Genomic DNA, 26,634 nt, shown 5'->3' on the forward strand with positions numbered 1-26,634 from the left:
TGCTGCTGCTCTTTTGAAGCCAAGGAAGAGGAGCAGCCAGGGAAAAGCAAGGCCTTTGTGGCCCATCCTGTTCACTGAAAGCAGAAAGAATTGCAAAATATAGTTCAGTGCCGTTTATCAATTCATTTGTGTGCGCAGATGCTTGTATTTGAAAACTGAGGCACGATATCTAGAGCATGGTGTACGTGATCCCTCTTTGTCAAACGTACGGATTTCTGAAGTTCCAGGAGCTTTGTAGTTCTCAAAATTGGGCAACTTTGTTGGGTTTTGTTCTCCCTCCCAAATACTTTTTCTCCTTTTTTTTTTGAATACTTGTCTGGTTTTGGGCCACTTATCAGAATTTGAAACCTGAAAATTGACTTTGCTAGATCATATAAGGGGGAAAAAAGCTGGGATCCCATAAAGCTGCAGCGTAGTGTAATGAAACTGTGGAAGGGATATCATCAGACTGGGGAAGTGGTGCTTGAGGAATGCTGGCTGGGGAAAGGGGTTGCACGCTGTTAGCGGTGTATACTCACTGCTTGGCGTTCCGCTGAGGATCAAGTTTTATTCTGTTTAAGAAGCTCTGTTCCCCTTCTTCTTCCGCAAAGAACTGCGTTAGGGTAGGGGCAAACACACTCAAGTGCTGCCGGCCACAGGCTGGTTTTACAGCTTCGTTTTTTTGCTTTGCAGCCCTCCCTGGCAGCACCGCCCTTATTTCAGCAAGCGTTACTGTTTTAGAGCGGAACTGCTCCTGGCAAAGCCTCTGCCTCCTTGGAATGTGAGAGCGTTTTAATCGGATTTCGATGGCGTTCGGTAGAGCGAGGAGTGGGAGAGGGAGGAGGATTCCGTTCGGGCCTGTGAGGTTGTGGAAGGGACAGATTGATTCTGATAAGCTGATTGGGTTAGGGACTATTTTGGAAAGGAGAGGTCGTGGACTCGAGGGGACTAACGCGGCGCATAAGCAGTTGAGACAGAATTTCAAGTGGATTGTAAAGCTGAAAGGGAAGGGGCAAGGTGAGGAGCAGAGTTCATTAGCCTGCCTGCGGGAGGAACAAGGGACAAAAATAAATCCCTGCAATTTGTGGTGCCAGGGTGCTGTTAGCCTGTGCAAGGGAAGCTGAAGGTGAAATAATGATTTTTTCCAGCCTGCAGACTCAGGAAGGCAACGTTCTGTTTTGTGGTCTGGTGGTTTTTTTTGTTTGTTGTTGTTTTGTTTTGTTTTTCTTCTTTTTTCCTAAAATATTCACATGCAGGAGACTCCATATTCCACCAAATGTGCAAATAGGCTTGTTTGTAGGGTAAGTACGCACCAAAATAGATCAGGCAAGAGGAGTCTGTAGACTGCCCCTTCAAAGGCTGCTCAAGGGTGGCAACAGAAAACCGAGCCTGCCGAGGGAAAGGCTGTGAAATACAGTATGAATTTCCTCAAAATTAAGAGTATGGCAGCTTCTGAAGGAAAAGAATAATAATATTGCATGTAACCTTACGTAGCCACCTGCATCTGCTACAAAGTTTAAATATATGTTTTATTAGGAAAAAATCGGGTTACTTCTGGTTGCTGAAATTCTAATTACTGCTGGTTTTCCCTCATCTCTGCAGTAAGAATGTAATTAAAGCCAAAGCTAATCTCCTGCCCTTCTTGGCGAGGTATTGGAAAAACTGCTTTGTCATGGTAAAAGGCATATTTTGGTGGAAAATCAGCCATTTGAAGGTCAGCTTCTCAGGTAGCGTTTCACATACTGTTGTCATAGAAAGGAGATTTACAATAGAAAGTAAATTACAGTAATCGAGATTACGGTAATACCGAGCTCTGTGTTTAACCAGTGATTGACAACACTTGGATTTACAAACAGCACTCGCTGAAATGTGGCTTTAGCCGTGTTCACGTTTGGTCTGCCTGTTGTGCAAACCAAGTTATTTACCCTTCGCCTTTCAGTTACACCTTTCAGGCTTCAGCAGTAATTTCCCACTGATTCTTTAATAACCGGCTGAAAAATAAATGTTCTTTTGCTCTGTGCAGTGAAATCGGGTGGCTTTATACTTCAGACTGGCAGCCAGCTTTTTTCCTCTTTAAAATGCTTCGGATTTTTGTCTCGTGTGGCATTATCTGTGTGGGGCTGGGTGTGTGCCATGCTCGAATCTGAACGCTCTTTGTTTTTTTGCAGGAGAGGTCCAATCGGCATTGCTGAAGTGATCGCTTTCCCCTGTTCTTAATGTGACTGTGGCCACCAGGATCTTGTTTTCACTATGAGAAGCGACTCGGGTTGTGTGGCTTGGTTGCAGCAGAAGATGCAGATGCTGGTAAGTGGTAGCAAAGCTCTTGGAGGTTTGGAGAATGCGTATTTATTTCCGTTGTTCAATGGCAGACCTTAGCTAATAGTTAACAACACTTCAAGTCACACCAATCGTGATTATCTTTATTCATTTGAAAGTACATAGTGCCTTTAGCTCAGTGGTTTGATCGCGGTGCTGACAACAATGACAACACCGAGGTCGCGGGTTCGATTCCCGCTCAGTTCCCATGTGTTGCCTGGTCTAGTCGAGAGGTGGCGTCCCTGCCCATGACAGGGAGGCTGGACTAGATGATCTCTAAGGTCCCTTCCAGCCTAGGCCATTCATTCTATGATATTTGTGTTGTAAAAAGGTCTCAACGTTTATGTCAATATTGAGATGTCTCCTTCAAGGAAGAAATTAATTTCTTTATATGTATCTCAACACTTGAAGCTTACTCAGCAAATGGGGACTTAGTGCTGTGTAGATGCTCTTGCAGGTTTTGTGATATGTTCCTGGGTTGTTACACCTAATTGATGAATGATGGTGTCTCTTGCTGTTTATTTATAAAGAGGAGGAGGAACAGCGTGTCTTTCATTGTGTGATGCACTCTGTAAACAACATGTCCGGAAGACACCTTAATCTGAGCTTAGCTGCCTTAGGAATTTAAATTAGAAAGATGTTATTTGGTGTTTATGCTGACGCTACATCAGTACTTGCATTTTCTTTTATTCTCTTGCAGATTGTTCTTCCTCGTTGGATTTTTTCAGTTCTGCTGAAAGTGTAATTCCAACTATGGCAACCAGAGTAGAAATAAATTCTACTTTGGGGGCTTTGACAACAGTACCTGACTTAAATGAAATCAGAAATGAGGATAAATCCCAGCGTGTCTATGTGAGTGTGCTTTCAGATGCGAGTAACAAGACAAAAGAGACTTCGACATCGCTAACTCTCGAGGAGAACAAGAAGTTTGGGGGCACTTTGAGATCTGCAACAATGCCGTCGCTAGGATCGAGGCCAAGACTTTTCCCAAAGCCTTTTTCTAAAGATAAATCTTCAGATACTTTTGCAAACGTAAAACCACCTGTTCCAACTTTCAGATCAAGTAGTCTTATTAGAAAGGCCACTGAAGAAACATCATCTCTTAAGGTAGTGAGTGGAAATGTTCCTCCGTTAGTAGATCAGAAAGTAATTGAGCATGAAAATAAGGCTGGCAGCGAAGTAGTCACAAACATGACTTTCTACACTGGTCCCAGCGCGAATACTGTCATCCTCTTCGAGACAGCAGGCACGGAGCAGTCGAAGGTAAGCCTGGCCCAAGAAAAAAAGGCTGTGGATGACCGCAGAGGATTTAGCACCATGCAAATGAAAGATCTTCAGTGCAGTGCGAAGCTGGAGAAACTGTCTCAGCCATCCGAGACATCCAGGAGTGCTGAAGGGTCTCTTCATCGGCAGGTATCGTTTTCTTCCAGCCTTAGACCAGTCTCCTGGAACTCCCTCAAAACTGGTGAAAAAAAAGATGCTTATGAAGTTCATACTGTGGAGAAAACCAGTGAAGATGCAAATAATGTCGGCAGTAAAGTTGATTTCTCTACTGAAGTGCAGCAAAAGCCAAAACATAGACCAGTATCTGCTATTTTTCTGGAATCGCTGCGGGATCAAAAGCATCGCACTGTGGAAGCTTCTGAGGAGAAATCTCCTGAGGAGAAATCCTGGCCTAGAAAACCAAGACCTTTGTCCATGGACCTGACAGCTAAGTTTGAACATAAAGATCCTTCTTCTTGCAAGAAGCCTTGTTCTTCTCACGAAAGCAAAGAGAATGAATCGGTAATTTCTTTTGCCGATGTGGGCTGTCACGATCAGTGTGAAATGGGGCCAAAAATGGAAGAAACTGAATTTAATAAGGGCAGTTCTTCTAAAACAAATTTGAAGTGCACTAGTCAGGACATTGGCATCTTAAATAATGGAAAATACATATGGGAAACGAAGCTTAAATCTAAAAGTGAACAAACTGAGACAAAACCAGAAATAATGACTCACTTGCACATTTCCGAAAGAAGCCATGAAGCCACTAGTGAAAGGAGAGCTAATACAGGGGAGAAGAGACCAGATCAAAAGGAAACATGTGTGCTCCGAGGCTGTGAAAGCCCTGCAGCTTCCTCAGAAAAGGAGAATAATATCGTAAGAGGTAGTGTTAAAAAACACATCAGTTTGTTTACTGCAGAAAATCCCGGTACCTCAGTGGATGCAGAGCTGCTCCCGCCGGCTGCGGAGAAGGAAAACAGGTGCATGAACATCCAACAGAGAATCAAAGAGCTGACAACAGAAAATACTGATGTTAAGCCAGGAAATCTCCGCAGGTCCCTTCAGTCACGTCCACTTTCAGCGGACTTAACAAAAATGTAGGTTACAGAGAAATTCTGTTTAATCCTCTTAACTTCATCTCATTCAGTAAAACTTGCTCCTGCTGTAAAGAAAAATAACTGATCATTTTGATTCTACTAAATGTAATTATTCTTACACTACTATTCTCGAGTCCTTTTCCCACCTTTTCCTGCCCTCCTCCCCAAAAAAATTTAGTGAAATATACCCTGACAACAACAGCAAAGAAAAAATTAATGCTGTCAATCTCGTGGCCTTTACATGTTGCTGTAACGGTGTATCTCTTAGTAAGATTTCCTGCATTTTGAAATCTTGAAGTGAGTGTATTAGACTGCAAGCCTGTGTATTTGTGAGAAAACAAGGGAATGGTTAGCATGTCTTTGACAGCAGTAATCAGATTTTCAAGTAGATGGAAATCTTATTTCTCTGTCATATTAAAGCCCGAAGATCTGTGGTATCTATTCTGCCTGAGCTCTGGCAATGAGCAGTGTCGTCATAGTAGGAGATTGGCAAATTTTTTACGTACCAAACCAACAGAAAACCTGTCTGGTAAAAAGAGATTTAGTCCAAGATAAAATGTACTCTCTCTGTGCAGAGGTGGGTAGGTGATTGCTCAAATTCATAAAATTCTGTTTGTGATATGTGTGCTTTGCGGTGGGGAGGGCGAGCTCGAGGCAGTTGTGTCCTGGGGGTGATGACAAAGGGAGGGGGGAGGAAGGGGACGGTGGCTTTGGTAGCACAGAGGGTGTGGGCTTCACCTCAGGAACGCGGCAGATCTTTAGCAACAGGACCTGCTTTATGGACAGTGGAATAGCAGAATTTTCCAGGAAACCTTGGTCGTTGTGATCAAAATAAAGAAATGTAACTGAGGCGTGAGAGTGGTGGTATCTCGCTCAGCCTCACTTATGTATCTCTAAATCGTAGATAGTAAGCTGCATAACTAATAATTTTTCAGGAAACAACAATCCTTTGCTCCAGGTATGATTAAACCACCAAATACAGTGCCTCGCTCCAAAATAGTGATGTTTCTCCTTTAAGAAATGTAATTTATTGGATAATTTCTGCCAGTCTCCTTTAGGAAGTGTACCTATGAACTAACTGGAGTCTTTTCCTTTAGGTTTTCAAGTCCCACATCAAGTGGTGAAGTGAAGCCTGAGAAACCGGCTGAAACTAGAAACGACTCTATGGGGGACATGCAGGAAAATCAAAAAGTAAGAAAATGGCATTGGCTGATGTGATCTCCAGCTGGGTTGGAGTTTGGAAGGCAGAGAGCACTGTCCCGTCCCCGCCTCTCTGGGGTCTCCATCAACCAGTGACTTTGAAATGGGTGTTGGGAGTATTACGAGTGACATAATCCTAATGGGTTGACTTGTGTAAGTCTATCTTTAGGACACGCTGAGAAAGTCTGGGAATATCACGGCTGTGGCGTTTGTGACAGTTAATATCCCCGCTGTTAAAGGCATGCAGGGGTACAGAACGAGAGGTATTTTACCTACTGTTCACATACGCTTTTAAAGGGACTTGTAATGCACAAAAACTCTTAGTGGCTTGGCTGTGGCTGTTGGCATTAGTGCGGTGCGTTTCTGCATCTAAGTCACAGCTCCTTAGTAAATCTGTGCTGCAGGTTCCATCTGAATCTCCTAAATAACGCTGAATTTCAAAGTTTTGACTAAACTCTTCCCCAGGCAGTCACGCTTTGCTGGACAAGCTGTTAGGCTGCCTCTGTTTCTAAGCAACACGTTGGTGATGCAAAACAACTTCTCTGCTGACACTTGGTGGCATTGCAGATTTAGTGTAGATTTAAGGTGTTTTTTTGTGAGTTCTGGCCGTGCTTTTTTTCCTGCCTAGGTTTAAAATAGGAGTATAGAGGAAGGCAACTAGCAGCTAGATACCAAGTTTTTGTGATTTAATGTCACTTTAAAGAAGATCAGTTTGATTTAAAAAGAAAGTCTTCCATCAATGGAAGTGCTGTTTTCAGAATTTGACATATAAAAAAAAAAAATTCCTTTGGATTCCTGCAAAACTATAGATCAGATTTAAAAATCTCTATTTATAAATGTATATAATGTAAATTTTCTGACATTCTTCAGGTTTTTCCTTTTATATAAAAAAAAATTTTTAAAGAGAATCAATTCCAAGTTTTAAATTTTAAAACTTGGAAAAAAGGTTGAACTCTCGTAGGACTGGGGAGTATTCTTTGATTCTGTTTATTCACAAGCTGTGCTTTTTCAACTATTGTTACTAAAAATAACAGCTTTCGGGATACTGGTTGTATTTCCTGTAAGTAGATAACAGTAAAGAACTGGCAATAAACATTAATTCTTGCTTTCTCTTTGTGCTTCAGCTTAGCATGAACATTCTTCCCAGCTGAGCAGCTCCAGCTGTGATATTTACTCAGATCTTCATGTTCCTTGCAGTTACTGACCGTGTAACTAGTTAGCTAGTGAGCAGCTCTATCTGAAAGGACAGATTTTGACCAAACACAGTATATTTGGTGTCTCTCCAGAATTTAGGCTTCCTCTGAAGGTGCCTTCATCCCCGTGGTGCTGGTTAGGCTTTGCTTTTTGAGCTTGAATTTCTGTAGAGCTTGTAACGTAAATGTTCAGAGGTGTTTGTGTGGCACCTGGGGTTATGAACCTTCAGAAGTTTCTATGTGTGTTGCCTCCTCTCGAGGATGATGTGCGTAAGGAATTCACTGCAGATTAAAATGTCTTGTGAAATCTGAGCTCAGCAGCTCAGATTCCTGCATATCTTGCATCAACCCGTCAAACATTCTTGCTTTTTTATATTAAAAGTAAAAATCAACCTATGATAATGCTGTTCTAATCAAGATTCGGGAGCTGGAGCTACGCATTTGCTAAGATCACCTTGGTCTCGCTGGATTTTGTGTTCAGAGAACATGGATGTATTAAGCTTGTGCAGGCAGTAGGTTCAAGCAAGTTTATTTTAAAACTTTATTAAACATCTTTTAAATAAACTGTAGTAACTGTTGGATTTTCTTGTTCCAGAGTAAGGAGATGAAGCTTGCACATGGCGCAGATTTCACTGAAGCACACACTACTGGGAACCCTTGGAAAGGCCGGCAGATTGTAAAAATAAATAAACCTGAACAGATAGAGAGGAAAGGGAGCTTCCTTGGAGATGGTCAGCATTTTTCTCAGCAAGGTGAAGATTCTGTCTCGTTCACAAGCAACTTGGAAAAAAAATTAAAACCAACCACACTTGTGGAAAAGACCTACATTAAAACTGTCCGAGCCACCCTGTTTGACCATAACGTTCAGAGGCATAACGTCGCTGTTGATCATCCTGGAACCGATTCTGCACTGAAAGTGAATAATGAGCTGGAGGCAAAGCACGACACGGTGACGTCGGGACACACCAGACCGCCGTGGATGGGAGGAGGGGAGGAAAGCTCCGGTGTAAAGAAGGAGTATCACAAGCAATCCGATTCATCAAAACATATAGCAGATGTAGAAAAAAGTGGAAAACCAGCTTGTTCAAGCGAAGACAAGAAAATTACTCCGGGAATTCTCTTAGAAAAATCTTTGGTGGAGAAAAGTGACAAACCCACTCCTAAAAATGCAGCAGACTCTGTGCTTTACCAAAGAGTAGAGCCGAGATACGAAATCTTTCAGACGTGCGGTGAAAGAGCTCTTAGTGAAGCCATTGTGATGGCTCCTGAAAAAAAGGCCATGACACTCCGAACTAGAAAATCATCTGTGAAAGAGAATAAAAGTGATGAGGATGTCTTACACACTGGTCAGTCACCTAGGGCAAACAGTAAAGCTCTCTTCTTGAAAGATGATAATATTGTTTCAGAAACTAGAGACACAAAAGTTTTTACAAGCAAGACTGTGTTGAGAGAACCTAATGATTTTGCCTCCAGTGAATGCACTTTATCTGAACAGAAGAAAGACTCTGATAAAACTGCAACTGCTACTGTAGCAATAGCTGAGAAAATACCTTATTCTACAACCAAAAGTCAATATTTGGGAATAAATGAAAAAGTGAACAAACTACATTCTGAAATAAAAAATGAGAAGAGTGAGGTCTGTTCTGTGGATAAATCAGAGAGGTCTGCTGTGGTGAAATGCTCTTTTGAGAAAAGCAGTTTTAGAACAGGTGGGACAGACAGCTATGAATTCAGAACCAACTTTGATCATGAAATTATTTCAACAAGTGTAACTAAACACGGGGCCCAATCTCCCTCAGTGCTTTCAAGTGGGCAATTCTGTAAATCTTCTGGTAGTCGTCATCCGAACACAAAAGTACTTAACGTTAATAAAGAAGAATCTAGGGCCTTTGGTTTAAGGAAAAGCCTAGACTTAAACTGCAAAGAGCAAGGCTTAAGCTTACATAGTACAGCTCTTGAAAGCAGTGAAAAAATCAGAGTGTTAGATCCAGAAGAAAAAATCAGGAGAAGCAGAAGCAACATTTCTGACTTGAAGATTTCTGAAAGGTGGAGGAGGAGGACCTTGCCTCAGGATTCTGTCAAGACAGAAGAAGTTGTCTGGCTCACTCCTGAAAATATCAAAAGGCTGAGTCGGATGGATTCATTGCAGTTGGATGAAGGCTTAGTTAAAAAGAGAAGCAAAAAAAGCAAGGAAGGGCTGGAAGGGAGTGAGGCAACCCAAACTGTTCTTGGCAGTCCTGAAGATTACTTCGAGCCAAAGGCAACTTATTTTGCAGTGACTTATCAGGTTCCTGGTAACAACAAAGAGAAAAGCTTTGTTGGTACTCCCAGCGCGAGTGAAACTAATACCATTTCTAGCTCGAGTGACAGAGCAACAACTAATCCGGACCCTGTTTTTCCTGGAAGGTCGAAACCTTTGTTGCAGCAACCAGATAAAAACTGGATGAGTACCAATTTTAGGGAAGACTCACGGGAAGTGCCTGTTAACAAGGATCGGGTCAAAGAAGAAGACAGAGGCGCTACCTTTTCCAAAAGCGTTGCATTTGGTAGCGCACATGTCTTTAGGAAAGATAGCCAACAGTATCATGAAAGAGGTCTGGATCATTCTAAAGAAAAAATTATAGATGTTGATGCTTTCCTGTTAAAGCAGGATCTGGGAAATACAGCTCCAACTGATCTCAAAGGTAGTGGAGGAAAAGTCTCCTCTTATCATGACACCAGGTCCCCACTGCGGTTTGCACACCTACATGCAGACAGTGAGCTTGTCCCTCAGAGGAGGAGTGAAAGTTATGATTTATCTGGGAGGAAGGCGGAGGATGGCTACAGATCCCAGATTCTCGATATCGACGCGCTTATGGCGGAATATAAAGAAGAATCGGGAAAGGCCAGTGATGTTCAAGACAAGCTCTCTGAAGATCACAGTTCGTTTAGTAGGGAAAAATCAAAGAACAGAAGAAATGTGCCCGACAAGATGACTTCTTCCTATAGCTGGAAAGAGCGGAAGGGATCAGGTCACTGTTCTGTGAGTAACAAACAAGGTGACTGTGCAGAAGAGTACCACAGGCCAGAGAAATTAATTCTGAATGAAAAGAGTAAGGAGAAAGTGGAATTGTGTAGCCCTGAGTTTGATAAACAAAAATCCAAAGACAGAAAGTTCAGCCCTCCTTACTGGGGAAATCCCAGCACCTTCTTTTCAGATAAGTTTATAAATTCACCCGTGGAGTTCACTAGGAAGAAAACTTTCATCGTTGATGAGGATGAAGAGGTGAGCTTAACTTCCAGGAATCAAAGTCCAAGATTTGTCATCGATAAGGTACAGCCCGTCAATGTGCTTGGTATGGACCAAAAGTGGGATGTTAATTTTGCTTCCAAGTTGTCTGTGAAGGCAGAGGATGGCCTCTTGCAGAAGAAGTTGGTCACAAAAGAACAGTTCTTGGAGGCATCTCCAGAAGGCGATTGGAGCAAAAATGTAGCGAGGAGCTCTCTAGCGAGGAACAAGGACAACGCGAGTAAGACGACGTGTGAGAACGACCCTTCCAACGTGAGGAGTAAAAGCGAGTGGAAGCACTATGCGTCTGGTTTTGGAAGCGCACCCCCGGATTTGAGACGGTCCTACTCGGAAAAGAGCCGCCAAGGAAAGGACAATGTACTGCTTGTGCAAGAGGGAAGGGGAAGAAAGGATCTGTACCAGGGCAGGCAGAGCTTTCCTCTGGAAAGTGGGTGGAAACACAAGATGTCAGCTCAGGCAGAATTCTTCTTCTGTGAGGATAAAAAGGTATTTCCAAACAGTACCTGAGTGGTTCCTGTAGCTAACGCTGACGGGGAGAGGTTAGCTCTCACTTTGCAGCCACCGAGCAGTTACGGGCTTTTCCACAGAGTTCGCTTCCTTCTGGGTTGTGCTCTCTGGAGGAACTGGTGTTGCACTAGATGGCGAGAGTTTTGCTGCAAGCATGTAAACATTTCTTGCTGTTTCAATGGAGAGCTTGAGAAAGCTTTAAAATGTGCCTTTTAGTAATGCTGTCAACCTAGGATGTTAAACTGTTAACTCTGCACTTTTGTAATTATTTGAAAAGTAGCAGTTTTGGTTTATTTTGTAAGTTATCGACTGTTCTTTTTGGAGGTCTTTTGGGGTTTTTTTTTGTTGTTTTTTTTTTCCCCGAAGGAAGCAATTTTTTTTTGGTGAATGGCTTGCATTTGTATGTGAAACTCACTGCTGATAGTGATTTTGGTGAAAAGCGATTCCCTTAACCCAGTGACATGCAAATGCAGTAATGTGTAGCCAGCTGGTCCTTGATGGCTAGAATAATTTTATATTTTTCTATTTTCCGTTTTCAGCTTTGAACTTCCTCTGTCTTGCTGTTTTTTGTTGGGTTTTAAGGGCATTTTACACACTTACGTACGTGTATGCATGCATATGTAATAACATACCTACCTTTGTTTTAACAGGCGTCTAGGAAAGATTGGACCAAGCAGAGTTCAGACAAACCAGACGGAACAGACTTCTCCTCGGTTTCTGCTCCGCGCAGCCGGCACAGTTTTTACAAGGACAGAAGGGCGGATAACGGGACGGTATGTTCTTCTGGTGGAAGTTCTTGGGCAGGGACTCGCAGGGGAATAAGGGAGATGCATCCTGGCTTACTCCCTTTGGCGCTGTTTTCCTTGTTTGCAAATGGCTGCGGCAAGGCGTGTGTCCTCCCAGCAGAGGGAAGCTCTCTCTGTGGTGTTTAACTGGCAGAGAACGCTTCTCCCTGGGTTCCACCACACTGGTCTGGGCCAAATCTGCCAACACAAAGTGTTGACCATGCGGCTTGTTGAGTTCTCTTTCTAAGGGAGGAGTCTTCATCCCGCACTGTTAAGGTGGGTCTAGGTGATGGTGTTTGTCGGTTGTTTCTCTGCTTAGATAGTGAAAATCGGTTAGATTTCAGAAAATCTTCTCTAGAAAATAGCGCAAATAGAACCGTGTCGTAGCCTGAAAAGCGACGGGCTTAGTTTTCTTTCTGTAGGCAATACAGAGAACTGTTTATATGAAGAGTCACAGCTGACATTTTTGGAAGTCTGATTTGTCTCTGATAGGCATACTTTTGGGGTACATTCCCACTTAAGGATGTCCTGACTTCAGCCCACAGATGGACTTTATGTTGGGGAATAGCATCCTGTGTCCAGATGTTGTTCTGAAATACAAAGCAAAGATCTTGGTCTTCCAAAATTTATATACTAAATGAAATATCGAAATTTTATAACTCTGCACATAGGTATTCGCCGTCTTTAAAATCTAGACGCCTCGGATCTTTTCAGACCTCTTCCACTTGTGTGGAAAAGGGGTGAGGGAAATCTCCTCTGTCCTCTCGGTCTGCTAGCACACTCGTGTGGAGACTGAGTGTACTGCCCTCCGCAGGGACCCTGCTTTTCTAATGACTCAGCCTGCTATTTACAGCCCTTTAACAGAGAATAGGCAAAAAGATGAAAAAGGAAAGGAGCTGGCTCTTCTAGTGAAGAAAAAGAAAACACCCAAACCTGTAATGGTTTTGTAAGCAAATTTCCTAATAGGAGTTTTGGAAACAGGCTCATACTGTTCCAATTCTAGTCTTAAAACTTCGTGGAAGATTTTCAAGGGCTGATATCCTCTCGGCTTTCCCATTCTTAGCATGGGCTTCAGGTGAAATGTTGATCTTGGGAGGGAGCGATCTGGGATATTTACAGAATTGGCAGCTATCTTTCAATCCCTAGCAGTTGTTTCATGCCGTCAGCTTCCCGTGCAAGTCTGTAAAGATGTTGGCGCCTAGGCTGAACCTGTGTGAGAGGTGCTGTCAGACACAGTGCTGGCAAAATTGAGCTGTTCAGGTGGTGGTGCACTTGGGTGAATATGACAGTTATTCTCCAGCTTGGCCATTAAGTGTAAGGTTACTTGGAATAAACCTTTGACTTAATCAAGTGTAGCCTGAGACAGGCAAGGAAGGCTGCCAGCCCCACTAAGAGAGGAGGCTCTCACGTCCAGCATCCAGCGGGGTTCAACGGGATCCGGGTGCTTTTCTCCTTTGTGTTGCTTTGAAAAGCCTAATCGTGGTGTGTTTGCTGCTCTGCAGTGCCGTGGTAGTGAAAAGGGCAGCCTGGCCGTCAGGCATGTGAACTGTGAGTGAGCAGGTGCAGAGAAGCAATTTTTACAGGCGTTGGGGATGAAATTCTCCGTACTCTTGTGTTTTTTCCAAAGCCTCACATAGATGTTGCAGAAGATGGTGTGGCACTGAACCTGATCTTCTGGCACCAAGGTTAATACTGTGTTTTCGTTTGGAGAAAATGCAAGAGTTTTGCTGTGCAGTCGCCATTCTCCTCTGCATGTTTCAACAGTTCCCTCTGGTGGGAAGATGATGGTAGTTGTGTTTCAGTTTGAGGGATACGAGAAGAAAATTCATATGGGTGAACACATTTCTAATTGGAAGTGAGGCCAAGTAGTATAATTTAACTTCTGGGTACGTGATTTTTTTGGGGGGGCGATTATATTCCAGAGAATCTACTTCCAATGTGTTTACTCTTCAAAAGGTTGTGTAGAACTTCTTGGAAACCAAACCATTCCCATATACAATTGACAATATGGGATTGGTGCTTGGAATTGTAAAGGATGATGCTCTTGAGATTTACTACTCATTTAGATTGCTTTTTTTAGCTCTCTTGAGTTTGTGTTACTTAAAAACAGAGAAAGGCTTTTATAAAGATTCCAGCATTGTTGCTAGGCTATCATGGTCTGTGTTTTCCTCTGGAGGGCACTTTGTATTTGTTTTACAAAGGAAATCGTCAGTGCTGTGTTACGTGGCTGGTAAAGCACCACAGTGTTCAGAGAGGTGATATTCCGACTGGAAGGGAGAGCTGTTCTGTACTTGCAGCAGTAGCTTCCACACTTCACCTCCTTGGAAGGTTGTGGTGAACTGATGACACTGAATGTATTGGGCTGTGGTGAATTAATGATTGTGAACATACCATGCTACCAGTGGTTTATGTGCTGGAGTTTGAGGAGGAATTGGCCTGCAATATCTCTGTGTACTTAAAAAAATCGTGTGTTTTGCAACCTGAAAAGATGGTTTCTCTGCCCATGAATAACAGAAGTGTCATCCTTTAGAAGTGCCTCCTTATTTATTTGGGCTGTTCCAGAAGAGAAGGTAATGAAGTCTGCATTTTACTGTGATGGTCTTGGAGAAGGTGGAGGTGTCATGGTTTAAAACCTTCAGACTGAGATCATCTTTGAAGGCTGACCGATTTCTTAGAACATATTTTTCTCTGAGGTCAGTAGCGTTAGGGGTCTCACGTACATGTTGCGATTTGCAGAGTTATTCCTGCCGCTGTGTACTTGGATGTTTTAGCGTTCTCTTGCCTGCCTTCTGTTGAGATGATCAGAAGGCATGGAGAACACAAAGCATTTCCGTGCTCACTTGAAAATATTTACTCCTTCGTGAAGTCAAATGACCTGTATGTTGTGCTTTAGCCCTGCCTGGCATCACAGCACAGGTATATAAAAAAAATTTCGCTCTGGACAACCAGGATTTTAGCTCACAGAGTTGGCTGCAAATCTCTCGGACTCTTGAGCAGACGGAGAGCTTGTCTATGCGGGTTCATGCCTTCGGCTGTTGTGGGACCTTTTCATTTAGACCTTGAACCCAGTGCGAGGGACTGCGAGCCTCCAAGTGAGAGGCTAAATGAAGCAGCTCTCTGGTTTGGTAGCCTGCTGCGGGGCTGGGGTTGCTGAGCGCTCTGTGCTCCCTCGGAAAGCGTGGGAGCTGCTGCCGGCGCTGGTAAACCACTTCATTCCAGAAGATGTTTTCAAGTACTGTCTTTTATAAATCGTGGTGATTCCATCACGGCTGACACGGGCCTTTAATTCGCTGACGTTCCGTCGCAAACCTCAGTTCCTGATGAAGTTGTCAAGGCTGATAGGAGTCATGTGAATTAAAACCAGGAATTTGTGATGAGGCTCATCCCCTGAATAGACAGAACTGCGCTTGCTCGGTCGGGCTGTAATGCAGCCATGGGCTTGAACCCAAATTCCTACTTTATGTAGTGAAAATGGAGCACTCTAGTTCTAGAACTGGTGCGGGCATGAATTATTTTGAAGCCTGCAGTTATCTCTTTTATTTATTTATTTTATATTAAACTTTGTGTGTTTTATCCTTTAAGGAGAATCTGGTATCCACAGTGGTATCCTTATAAAGATGCACTTCTGTGAGACAGTGTGGGTGGAGAAGGATTTGTTTAAGAAAATCATGAGCTGACTCTTAAAAAATATTTTGGAAATGAGCTGCAAGGGAAAGAAGATAAATATTTTATAAACAGTTGCAGATGAATTTTTAGTTTGGCTTGGCACAGTTCACCAGTTGTTTCCAGTTATGCCCACGACAGATCTCTCTCTGCCCGCTGGAAAGCAAGCCTTCTCATCTTCCCGTGGTGTGAAGCCTCTAATGTTGCATCTTCTCTCCTTCCCGGGTGGCAGCAGATGGACTAAACCAACCCATTGTGTGTGAATTGCTCCGCTAGCTGAAAAACTGCATCAGCCTGAATGCCAGTCAAAAGAATTTGTCAGCTCTACAAGATCTCATAGGTGGCCATTAGAGAAGTGTGGGTTTTTTCTTCCTTAAACAGTCAGAACTGAAACATCAAGCAGAGAAGCCGTGACGTCCTGGAAGCTGTTTGTGTCGCCCCTGCGAGGGTGCCCAGGGGGTAGGCAGTCGGGGTCCCCCTGCGCCTAGCGCCTGTCACTTCTCCTTCCTGCCAAAAAAAGGACATAGGTCGAAAAAGCAGGAACAGGTAAAAGTGTTACGATTCCTTCTTGCTCTTCGCAAAACACCTCCCATCATTTGGGCATTTACCTCTGCTTCCTGTTGCTAAAAGCAGCCCCGAGGAGGATGACCCAGTGTTGGTTAATAACTCGGCTTGCCCAGGCTTTCTTCCTTTTTTGGTAGTATTTGCTTGCTGGGAGCATTCCAGGGGTGTATAAAAAGACACTTGTGTCTCTTTTGTGAACGTGAAGAAATACATCTTGATAATAAAAGCGGGTGCTTTTCTTTCGCGTGTATTTTATTTATTTTTCTGCCCGTTACCGGAAAATAAGGTCAGCTAGCAACCGTGACAACTGCGAGGCATTAAGAGCATTTCATAACCCAGCCTGTGAAACCGAGTGGGTTTAGAAGCTTCTCTTTCCTCCCAGCTGAAGGGCTTTTCAGTGCGAAACCCAGAGTCCTATTATTAATTCTAGAGTAGCACGTTGCGGATTACCGAGCCAGGAGAAGTCGGAGCAGTTAGATGCTAAATAACAAGTGGTTAAGTCACATGGTGCTGGGGCTCAACTCCTGCTTATAAGTGGCCTCAGCATCTATTAAAGGCGCAGAGCCCGGCGCTGTGACGTGGGGCCGGAGCTGGCACCCTGCATTATTCATGGCACTGCTTTTAATTGCTCCCGTCTGCTTTTGACTTGTGCTGGAGGCGGGGAAAAGCGGAGAGACTGACTCCAAGGAAGATGGTTTGGCGTTAACTTACTGCTCTGGAAGATGGAGTATTATTACTGTCCACGTTTGCTGAAGTTCCTGCAGTATCTGTGGGTAAGCGTGCCCTTTAGCATAATCGTGCTTGCCAAGCTGGACTTTTAAAACTTTTTTTCAGAAGGCCTGAGAGTGTTTGGACGTAGCAACAGCTTTACTTTGCAGTTTCTTTCTGATCTTTCTGAATACAAACATTAAACTTGGGATTTATTTTGGGTGAGAAAGGCTGTTTTATCTTTAGCACTCATTTAAAATGAGGACACTGCAGGCTGCGTGAATGTGCCTCAGAAAACCCTCTTAGGAAATGGCATTTTTTCCTTGTTTACATCTAACCGTAGGAGTATTAGAAATATTCTTCCCCATTTTTTCGAAGCTGTCCCTGGGCTCTGGAGCTCCTGCTGCTTCCAGCAGCACTCGGTCCCCTGCTGCCAGCTCGAGCTGCTGCCTGCTGGTGAGGTAAAATGGCCAGTACTAAGGGCTTTAGAATGTGTTTTTCCAACTCCTTACTTAGTTTTAATTTGACTGTGTTAATAGGTTCACTTCTCTTGGTGAGCACTTCCTCTTCAAACAATCCTTAAGGCCCTCTTCAATGAAAAGCTCTTTTTACAGGCTGCTGTTACTGTGCTGCTCTGCCAGCTTGGAGGGGTGTCTTTTGCACAGTGCTTGCTATTTGTCCGATATTTTCACATTTATAAACAACAAATTTGATTTTTAAAGCCTTTATGAATAGATACTATTTTACTTTGAACCTAATTACTTAATTCTTTAATTTCTTCTGTACTAATTACAGATCAGTTTTCATTTGTTTGTGGTATTGTCTGCATTAATCTCAATTTTTTTGGCTGTACATTCAGCACGTAATCGGCGCTGACACTTTAATCCTTTTAATGTTGGGTACTTGCTAACACATTTTTAAACTGTAGCAAAGAGTTGGCTTCCCTCAGAGTTTGATTTTACGATCCTTGTCTTGTATGTGCTTTGATCAGGAGGGCAGTGAGATTGCTACTGGAGATTTTTTGCAGCTGGGAGACAAAACAGTATGTGAGGAACTGGGCATTTTCTTAAAAATCTTTTCCTTTTGGAGACTAGTACTGTAAAACATGTAAGTCTGGCGACATTTCTTCAGTTGTGTGGTTTTTACTTTATTTGTTTAGCTCATTTTTTAAGAGGCAAGCTTTCTTTAAGTTGCATGTTAAAAAATCGACATGATGCATCAAACCTCAGCATGCCGAGGGGGTGGATGTTCTTTGTGGCTTGCCAGTGTGAGAGGTCTGCAAGAGATCCCCAAATACTTTTGCTTTCACATGTAGCTGGTGATTTTCCATAAAGCCAGGGGGAAGGAAACAAAGCCAAACTTTTGGATCAGCCCGGATCACTGGGCTGGTATCTGATGTTGTGCAGCTCTAGTCTGTGACAGGACAGGTGTGTTATGTTTTCTGTGCTTGTGTGCTCTTTTAGAGGCCTTGAAGTGCTTCTTAGGCACCCTCCTTAGGGTATGCTCTCCTGTGTAATTACACCAAAATCGTGATATTGTGTTATTAAAAATATTAAAGACGAAATTTTAAGGAAAAAGTCCCTTTCTGTGTTGCTGTTCCAGCTGAAGGCTCCTAAGGAGATATTTTATCAGCTCTCTCTATTTATCATGAGGAGTAACCAGAGATGACGGGGTTAGTTGTCAAGCTTTGTGTTGAGTTATTTAATCTACCTTGGGCAACTAAGATACTTTATTCATTAGGTGGATAAACCTGACGAAGCTGTAACTCTTAATTAAAATGATGAAAATCCATTTTTAAAGCTACTGTTTGAGGTTATTGATAGGTTGCATCTCTCTGCTGTGTGCTTATCTTACTCCTGTGCAGTGGTGGAGTTGTTGGACACCAGTGGAGGCGCTCAGTGCCAGCTCCCTGCTAATGACCTGCTGATTCCTCTCCTGACCTTTGAACGCGGGATGTGTCCTTGCGACGTGCAGGGAAGTTGTCAGAAGAAATCCTCCTGGTGTTTTTTGAGCACGGCATAGCTTCTGGTCTGCCTGAGTATGTATGAAATGATGACTGACCACCAAGAAGTCTGTAATCAGGGCTGTTGAGTCACAGCTCCGAAGTTTCTGGGAAGTGGCCTTTGTGCCCAGCCAAATGTTTTGCTCGGCAGGTTGTGTCGGGTGCAGGCAGAGCTCTGGCCGGTAATTCAGCCCTGAGCTCCCTTTTCAGCCGGGGCAGTCATAATGACAAGAGCTAGCTTGTCCCACCTGGATTGTTTGCACTCTCAGCGAGGCATCCCACGGGATCCTCACTCTTGCTTGGGGTTTTTGCAAAGCACTGAAACGGGGCTTACTGAGGGACGGGTTCCTAGGGAAGAAGACTGAGCGTTGGACTTCTTGGTGACTAATGGGAGCTGCTGAGAGCTATTGCTGCAACTCATCAACAGGCAGCAACAAAAAAGCATAATAAAGGAGGAAAACTAAGAGTGCCTTGCAGATTGCTGCATAAGGCTTTTATGAGTCTTTAGGATGGGTGTTCAGGACTCCAAAAGATCCTGGCTGGTGTGATTAGGCAGCCTGGGTTTGGTCTAATTAGTTGATGTTTCTTTGAGAGAGGGAAGAGCTGGACTCTTAGATACCACTCTGTTCGGTTCACTCTCCGTAAATTGTCTCTCAATACTTTAAATGTGCTCGTTGTTGGGAGAAACTTCTTGAAAGCTGGTGGGTTTGTATCTTTGTGGCACTGTATTGAACCTCCTTTGGTTCTGACCGTTCAGATTATAGACGGTGCGAGATACAACCTGTGTGGTGTACAACACAGGTTGTTCGCTGGTAGAAGGGTCCAGTCTGCCTCTTAGGTCTGTCCGCAGCCCTTGCCAGGACCGCCTGTGGTCAGGGCCCGGCTCAGCCTCTGTTCTCCTGTGATGCCCTTCCTGGCACTGTCGGGGCTGGCTTTTCATCCAGCTGATGTCAGCACTGGCTCCTCTTGCTGCCTTTTCCATCAACCTGCAATCCAAACGTACTACTGAGTTACTTTTAGCTGTGTTTTCAGTTACAGGCTGTATTTTTTCTCTGGATGCCTGCAGGGAAATGCTCAGGTGAGCAGAGAGCAGAGCCCTGCATGCTGATCTCGGTGCGTTGTGGCTGCCTATAGTTCAGCTGAAATCCAGAGACTGAATCACAGCTCTCTGTCCCACGTCACCACTTCCTTCTCTGCCCTGCCTCTTAGCTGGGATCTTTGCATCATCTTTGAGTGGTTAATTATTGGAATTACGTATTGAAGTGGCAGTCTTTCAGTGACCCTGTGCTGTATTTGTTGTATTTGAGTATTTTTCAGGGTACCTGGGGTATTCATCGTCCCTTTTCCAGCTGGTGAGGAGCTTCACTGCAGCTGATACAAGACAACTTTAGGTCTGGCTTGCATAAGAAGTCTTTTAAGTGCAGCTCAGTAGCTTGTTGTCCAGCTCCTTGCATCAGTCACGCTGTTGGGTTGATGAGCACACCAGGTACAAAGCCACAGAAATGAGGTTTCCTGTTCCTCTGTAATGCCCTTTGTCCGATAACTGGCTTTTTTTGGCTTGCTTGTGGGCACAGCCACTGGTGGGACGCTCTGAGCTGGTTCTGTTCCTGTCCTTGGCCACCTCAGAGGTGTGAGCAATTCTTGCGCTGCCCTGGGATGTTTTGTGGGATGCTGCAATGTTGATGATGCAATCTCTTTTTTTGATGTATCTGAGGCTACTGAAGGAGCACATCGATAAACAATGGTCCGTGTCACAAGTAGGACCAGGTAACATAAACCAGCTGGGTGAGTGGAGGCCAGGCAACAGATAAGAAACCTCTGGACCTTTTCCAGAGTAGGTGCCAAAGGAAGAGCCCTGGCTGGCTTTGGGCAGGTACTGCGGTACTCGTGGGGAGAAGAGGGTTGGTGTCGGGACACAGACTGTGCTCGCAGCAAATTTTAGTACCTTGGTCAGGAACCAGCTGTGACTTTGCTGGTTGCTTCTGCTGAGCCCCTTTCAGAATGGTCCTGGCGGGTTTGATGGTTAGCGAGGGACCCAGTGCTGACTGGGCCTCCAGCTGTGCTGCTGTGGTGATCAGCAATCAACATCTGGAGGCTCGACGGAGAGCTCTGTGATTGCCCTTCGGTCAGAGAAGACATGAGGCCAGTAGGTGAGAGCAGACGGCTGAAGAGCTGTCCCAGGGCACCTCGTTCCCTGAGAGCGCTGGGAACTGGTGCATACCTGTCCTTTCTCTCGACACCCAGATGTTGGCCTGGGCTGGATCTCCCTGTGGCACATGTGGATGCATAAATCCTGATGTCTCCTAAGATGGCTGGTTTCATTAGTTCCCACTAATGTCAGGAAAAGCATCTGGGGCAAGTGCGTGGCTGAAGATACCTTGAAAACATGAAAACCTTGTAGATGCAGTGTAAGGGTGACCCTGGCTCCACTTTAACAACGTGAAGGTCCGAAAAGCCCGTGGGAGAGCGGTGTCCTGTCAGGAGCAGAGAATGTCTTGCAAATCTTGCAGCTCTGGGTTATGTATAACACTGGGATACACCGTTGAAAGCAAAGCGGGCTTGGGATTCGTTGCTCCCTTTTGGCCTTCTGGTATGGACAGTGGTGGCGAGTCTCCTGACCATGCCAGGTATTGTTCTTGGTGAGTAGTTTCTTCTCAGTCTGACACTTGTCATTGTTCAAAAAGCAAAGAAAAGCTACATCCTGAAAGCATTCAGAAGAAAATGGCATGTTTTAAATAAAATGCTACCCTGCAGCACTGCAAAGGTTTAAAGAAACCTTCATATTTTTTACTGATAGTCATTAAACAATAATTACAAAATCAAAAGAAAATGGGGGTATTTAAGTGAGAAGTGAGATCTAGAGTTTGTTTTGACAGGATTTGAGCTGTTACCTTTTAAGAGCGATTTCGATACCTCTTCATGAGGTGACTCCAAAGGAAGCGGCAGCTCGCTGTAATAGCTCTGCTGCTGTGGCACGTCCCTGCAGTCGCGTTTTGGTGGGCGACGGGAGGAAACCTTAGTCATGGCTCTGGGTGCCGGGGTGGTGGTTAGCCCTGCTTTCAGAGAGGGGCTTCCCTTCGTGTGAGCTGCCAGGATTTCCTGTGTGGCTGCTGCTGTTCCCTTAAAGGGTCTACTTTTGATAATGGGGCAGTCTCACTTCAGGCATAGATTTCTTCCAAAGACTTAAAAATCCCTCACGCCCGGATAGTGTCTGTGGTTTATTTGCTGTGCTGCTAAATCTTCCTTCTTAAGGAATACAAATAAACGTTTTCCCCACTGCGGGGAAATAACCTGATGGGAAAGTTGTTTTCCCAATTCCTGAATGCTGCTGGAAAAGAAGAATTTTAACTTTTGTGTCGCTGCTAGGAGAAAGCAGACGACACGAACCTGGCCGAGGAAGCCCGTTCCCCGCGGGAACGCGAGAGAGTGCTGTTCGGCCGCGGGAGGCCAGCGGCTGGCCCGCAGCCACGCGTCCTCGCCTGCCTTCGGAGCTCGCGCGAGGGAAATTCTGCAGAATCCCAGACACTTTGTTATAAATAGGTGTGCTATTAAGTTCAATTTACCGTGAAATGCTTTTATGAAATAGGGCGTTCTGGGTTAACCTGGCGCAAGAAGGCTTGCGTTCAGCAAGGGGATTTGTTTGCTAAGTCTAACCATTTGTAGACCTGGTGATTATTTCTTTTTTAGGGTAATCACAGTGTCCTGCAGGGCTCAGAGCAGCTGGAGCTGGGAACGGGCTGCCCCTGCCCCCCTCCCCTTTGATCTGAGGCTGAAGTCATGAGTACGCTTCCGATAAAAGGCTAAAGTGACTCCTTAAACTTTCTTTATCTGTACAAAGCAGAGGTAACTTCGCTGCCTCCCCTCGAATATTTTGACCTAAAGCTCTTTTGACTCAGTTCCTGCTTTCCCGTGCTGCCGTCCCCGTCACTCGTGCTGGGAGCCGGCCAAGTTCCCACTATTGTTCCTGTTCTCTCGGCGGCTGTACGAACAGCCGCTGCGTGTTTACTGTACCGAAAGGAAACGGCGCTTTCGGGAGCGACTTGAGCACGGTGAAAGTTGTTCCTTGTCGTGGACTTTTCATCAAGATACGACAGGGCTTTGTACCGCAGCGCAGAGCTGCTCTTAAAGAGTCACTCCAGGTAAATCTGGAGCCTGAACGAAGCTTGGCAAAAATGTAGTGTTTGGTTTAGTGATTCATGGCCGAGGCTAATGAACACCTGCCACATTAAGAGAAGCAGTATAGATTATTTGCTAACCACAGTACATATTTGGCAAGTTTTGATTGCTGGGGTTGGAGATCTGCAGATCTGGCTTTACTTCTGGGTTTGTTCCATAGTTCAGCAGCATCTCACAGTTCAGCGCAGGAAATACAGTAAAACCTGGTTGAGAACACAGAAGGAATTCAGCAAATCACCCTTTTAACTCTACAAAGTTCCCCACCTAGCAGGAAATAAAGCATTTAATCTCAAAAAGGTAAACGAAGGCCATGCCTGTAGCAGTGACCCTTATCAGGCAATTTAAGATGTAGCCTCCTGCAGTGTCGCGGGGTCGTCCTGGGGCTCCCCAGGAGCCTGTGCTGACTGGGGGCAGCTCGGGACATGTGGATGTCCGCACCGGTGCCCTGCCCGTGTCCTGGGGATGCTGTGTGGCTCGCTGTGCGGCCACTCACCCCCAGGTGATGTGGGGCTGACCTCCTCTGCATGGGAGGAGGAGGAGGCACTGAGAGCAAAGAGTCCAAGAAATAATGAGACTGTGTGTGTGCACAGCTACTCAGCAATAGCAAATAAATCACAGAATCACAGAATGTTAGGGATTGGAAGGGACCTTGAAAGATCATCTAGTCCAGCTGCCCTGCCAGAGCAGGATCACCAAGGGATGTTACTGCTTTTTTTTTTTTTTCCTATAAAAATAGCAGGTTGCAAGATAAAACAGGTGAAGGACCTGTTGTATAAACTTAGACCTGAACTGTGTTCTACTCCCTGCAGTCAAGAAGTGGTGGGTGTAAATGAGAGACTCGTGGGGTAGTGTGTGTAGGGAGAACCTGGAAAGAAGGAGCAGGCGCTGGGCGCGTCCTAGGTGTGCGGTGGGCAGGTGGCTCAGGCGGTTCGCGGGCAGCGTGCGATTGTGCTGGGAAGAGCTGAAGCAATGTGAGATACAGTTGTACCTTCCAGCTTCTTGTTGCTGCTCTTTGTAGAAGGAATTCCCTTGGACCAAAAAAAACCCTAAACACGCTCTTATGTTCCCTGAATTCTGCAAGTTTGATTTGAACCTTTTGGTGTGTGAAGATTGTGTGAGCACCCTGTGTGAGAAAGAGACGTACCACTGAATTTCTGATGTCTTTGCAGAAGGGTGTTGGTGATTTGGGGTTTGAATGACTGCTTGTATGCAGGTCTGCAGTAACAGCAAAACTTTCTATCAGCCGAAGAGGAGAAAATACTTTGAACGTCTCCTTGTATTGGATTGTCCTTTCTCACGTGCGTGTCACTTGGCTCACTGACAGGAACGAGAGATTTCCCAGCCCTTCTTCCCGTTATCATTTTGAGCATGCTCGTTTTCTTTCACTTCACTTCACTTTACCTTCCTTGCCCTGATTGAAAAGTTTATCGTCTGGAGGTATTTCAGGCCTCGTTCTGCCTTCAGGAAATCTCCGTTAAAGACGTTCTGCAGTTACCTGTGCTTAGTGCGTGCGAGTCTGTGGGACGAAGTGATGAAGAAGTAACAGTTCCCGGGTTGGACACATGGAGATCGGATATCTCCCGGGCTGCAGGGCAGCTCCTGGGGTTCTGCAGCGTCTTTCTGAGGTGATACCGAGGCTAAGGCTCAGCTTATTGCTGAGCTTGTCGCTGATTTGGTGGTAGTTTTCAGCCTGCGCTGGAAGGAATGCCTAGGATATGTACAGCCGTGTTCATCAACAAAAAACCTTCTTCATCTTTTGGGTTTTATTTGTAGAAGTGCAAAAACTTGCAGCTATCTATCTTTTGTTTCGCTTGATCCTTTTGACATAAACAAATGTAAAGAAAATGGGTTTAGTGCTTTCCTGCATGTTTGTGCTGTAGGAATTTCCTGTTTCTGTTTTGATTCTTGGTTTTTCCTCCTCCATTCAGATGGAGGGGAAGTGCCGAATGATTATGTTCAGGGGCTTTTAAACAACGTGGTGTATTTTTAGCTTGTTCCCTCAGCCTTAACGTTGATAGCTTTGTTTTATACTGAAACAATTCAAGGTACAAAAACTATGCATGTTCAGGATGTTTAACTCAGCCTTTCTTAAGTTCGAGAGAAACATAGTTTGGGGGACAAAAGAATTAATGTTTTCAAGAAAACTCTTTGGGCACTTCAGTTATTGCAGTTATTCATAATAGTATTTAAAATTAAAATGTTAAAAACCTGGAAATTAAAAGTTACTTTCCACAATTACCTTTCTTTAGAGATTTTCCTTAGTCTTAGACTACTTACATGCTGCTGTAAAAGTACACAGAATTTTGTACAGAATAAAGGATGGCTGACTTCCTGCTTTGATTACAAATGAAATGGGAAACTGCAATTTTTCCCTGATCCCATCAAGTATGACTCGGGTGGTAGAATGGTGGAATTATTTTATCAGATATGAACAAATACGTGGAGTTTTCAGTCATGAAAATTATTAGTGTGCTTTCATTTCTCTGAAGCGTAGCTCTGGAGGGAAGACAAGGAATGCGAAATTTTTTTCGTAACTAGTTTCTCCAATGTTTGTAAATTGAGAGGAGAGTGCGGCTCTCGGGGCTTTTGGAACTAAGACTCACTCTTTGCCTCTGCTCTCCCTTGTTCTTGCTCTTTCTGTTGTCGTTCTTTGGTTTAAATCCCTAAAAAATGTAAGTATTTTACTTTAAACGTGACTTTTCTTAAGCGAGAACATAAGGCAGGGAACTTCATCTTACTAGGGTGAGAGAGCTGTGACTTTTTTTGGTTGGTCGATTGGTTTTTTGTTTTCATTACAGTGAGGGCTCAGGCTGTGGGGTGGCCTCGCAGGCAGAGCAGATACATCCAGTGTGTGACCTTCTTTAGCAAACATTGCAAAACCTCCCTCGGTGATAAAAAGCTTCGCTTCACGTGTGCCAACGCGCTGCTTGCGTGCGAGGGGGAAAGATGATGTCCCAGCCAAGTTTCTAATCCTTTTTTTGTCTGGTTTGAAGCGTGCCTTTCAAATTTATCGATCAGGCTGGGTCATTCTTATTTCAAAAAAAAAGATTGAAGGAGGAGACATTTTAAAAATTGTATCTCTGTGTGTGTAAAAAAGATTTGGAACCTCACATGCAGAAGTTCAACCAGCTGCACCTGTAACACTTCACCAGCTTTTTGCCGTTCTCACGGAGTTCCATTGGACAGTTCTCGCCGCGTGCTGCCGAGAATGTTGTATTTATCCGAAGATGCGAGTGAGGTGGGAATCCATGCTGAGGCGTAAGCTTCAGCTTTAATCAGTTACCACGAGGTGGGTGTGAGGCATTGACCCCTGTAACGTTCCTACAACCTTGTCGGGGTTATGGAGTGTCAGCGACCTTCCTCGTCCTCGCTTCCGAATCCTCCAGTTCTCTTCAGAGCTGGCCTTTTCCACATCCACTTCCTGAGCGCCAGGTGTGCGCTTTCGTGCTTCTGGCTGCGAGTCGTTCTTACTGCGGGGTGATCATGTGGGGGCGAAAGGCTGGCGAGCCCGCAGTCGGGACCAGTGGTACAGGTGGGGATTAACTTTGCTGCCTTTTTGTGGTAGGTGCCTGTTGGCATGACGGGAACGCCTTTAGTGTCGACTTCGGTGCCAATTGCCTTAAAACTTGAATCAGCATAAATTAAAGCTGTATATGGGAGCTTGTTTTACTCAGTTTTAGTAGGAAACAGAAGTAGAAGTAGAAACCAAATATTTAGTGCAAATATTGAGATACCCGGTGTCTCAGATTACGAAAGAGGTTTCACTGTGTATAGACACTGTACAAAGTCCTTGTGGCGAAACACTCTGTTCATTCAACTTTTTTTTTTTTTTTCCCTTTTTAATTTTTTTTTTTCTGACTAGAGGCTCCTTAGGGTTATTGTGGCAGGAGAA

General features: G+C 44.4%; 1 protein-coding gene across 1 annotated transcript; it reads left to right on the forward strand.

The window, feature by feature from the left end:
* Positions 1-3,048: 3,048 nt before the first annotated feature.
* Positions 3,049-22,106, forward strand: LOC104276091 (uncharacterized protein KIAA1671-like). The gene is made up of 5 exons (XM_009872259.1): positions 3,049-4,655; positions 5,753-5,846; positions 7,644-10,823; positions 11,495-11,617; positions 21,933-22,106. The coding sequence occupies exons 1-5, from the start codon at positions 3,049-3,051 to the stop codon at positions 22,104-22,106; spliced, it is 5,178 nt and encodes a 1,725-aa protein (XP_009870561.1).
* Positions 22,107-26,634: the final 4,528 nt, after the last annotated feature.

This window comes from Apaloderma vittatum, unplaced genomic scaffold, assembly GCF_000703405.1.
Source record: "Apaloderma vittatum isolate BGI_N311 unplaced genomic scaffold, ASM70340v1 scaffold27336, whole genome shotgun sequence".
Classification (NCBI taxonomy): Eukaryota; Metazoa; Chordata; class Aves; order Trogoniformes; family Trogonidae; genus Apaloderma; species Apaloderma vittatum.